General features: G+C 41.6%; 1 protein-coding gene across 1 annotated transcript in view; it reads left to right on the forward strand.

Annotated features, from left to right (window-relative positions):
- Window positions 1-1,251, forward strand: part of LOC101863251 — a gene marked incomplete at its 5' end in the record, with an annotated part of 62,352 nt that overhangs the window by 5,718 nt on the left and 55,383 nt on the right. The window contains 1 exon segment of the mRNA XM_013080460.2: window positions 203-292. Coding sequence (XP_012935914.1) covers window positions 203-292 — 90 coding nt within the window.

The following is a 1,251-nucleotide window of genomic DNA, read 5'->3' on the forward strand; positions in this document are numbered from 1 at the left end:
GGGAGAGAGAGAGAGAGAGAGAGAGAGAGAGAGAGAGAGAAAGAGAGAGAGAGCCAGCTAGATGGATGTTTTTTCACTGAAATCAAAGCAAATAATTATGCTTTTAGATGATACCAATAACTCCACATCCCAAAAATTGACGAGCGCCTGATCCCACCACGTCTTGACACAAATGTGTGTGACTGTATGCGTTACGTTTCAGTACCTGGATGCGGGGACTCTGGACTGCCTGGTCAAGTTAACGACCCTAGAAGCAGACGTGATGGCTACTCTGTGCCGCGAGTGTGTCAAGGTTAGATGTTCTTTGTTGTTGCTGTTGTTGTTGTTGTTGTTGTTGTTGTTGTTGTTGCAGATGTGATGGCCACTCTGTGCCGCGAGTGTGTCAAGGTTAGATTCTCTTTGTTGTTGCTGTTGTTGTTGTTGTTGTTGTTGCAGACGTGATGGCCACTCTGTGCCGCGAGTGTGTCAAGGTTAGATTCTCTTTGTTGTTGCTGTTGTTGCTCATGTTGTTGCTGTTGTTGTTGTTGTTTTGTTGCTGTTGTTGTCATGTTGTTGTTGTCGTTGTTTTGTTGCTGTTGTTGTCATGTTGTTGTTGTTGTTGTTGTTGTTTTTGCCAGACGTGATGGCCACTCTGTGCTGCGAGTGTCTCAAGGTTAGATTCTCTTTGTTGTTGCTGTTGTTGCTGATGTTGCTGTTGCTGTGGTTGTTGTTGTTGTTGTTGTTGTTGTTGTTGTTGTTGTTGTTGTTGTTGTTATTATTGCTGTTGTTGTTGTTGTTGTTGTTGTTGCTGATGTTGCTGTTGCTGTGGTTGTTGTTGTTGTTGTTGTTGTTGTTGACATGATGGCCACTCTGTGCAACAATGTCTCAAAGTTAGATGCTCTGTGTTGTTGCTGTTGTTGTTGTTGTTGTTTTGTTGCTGTCGCTTTTGATGGTGGTGATTTTGTTGTTACTTTTTGTTGCTGTTGTTGTTGATGTTGCTGTTGATGTTGTTGTTATTTTATTTGTTATTTTTGTTGTTGTTTTTGCTGTTGTCTTCGTCTAGATGACTGCCCTGTTCCGTGAGAGTCTCAACACATTTTATGTGTGGGTGGTTGGAAGGTGCTGTGGTGTGGTTTGCTTCTTCTTTCATACCAAACATATATCGTATTTATCTCCCCTCCTTTTTTGTATTTGTTACTCTCTTGTAACACCTCTAATCTTCGGCACTTATATGACCTTATTGTGTTTGTTACTCTCTTGTAACACCTCTAA

This window comes from Aplysia californica, unplaced genomic scaffold, assembly GCF_000002075.1.
Source record: "Aplysia californica isolate F4 #8 unplaced genomic scaffold, AplCal3.0 scaffold00087, whole genome shotgun sequence".
Lineage (NCBI taxonomy): Eukaryota > Metazoa > Mollusca > Gastropoda > Aplysiida > Aplysiidae > Aplysia > Aplysia californica.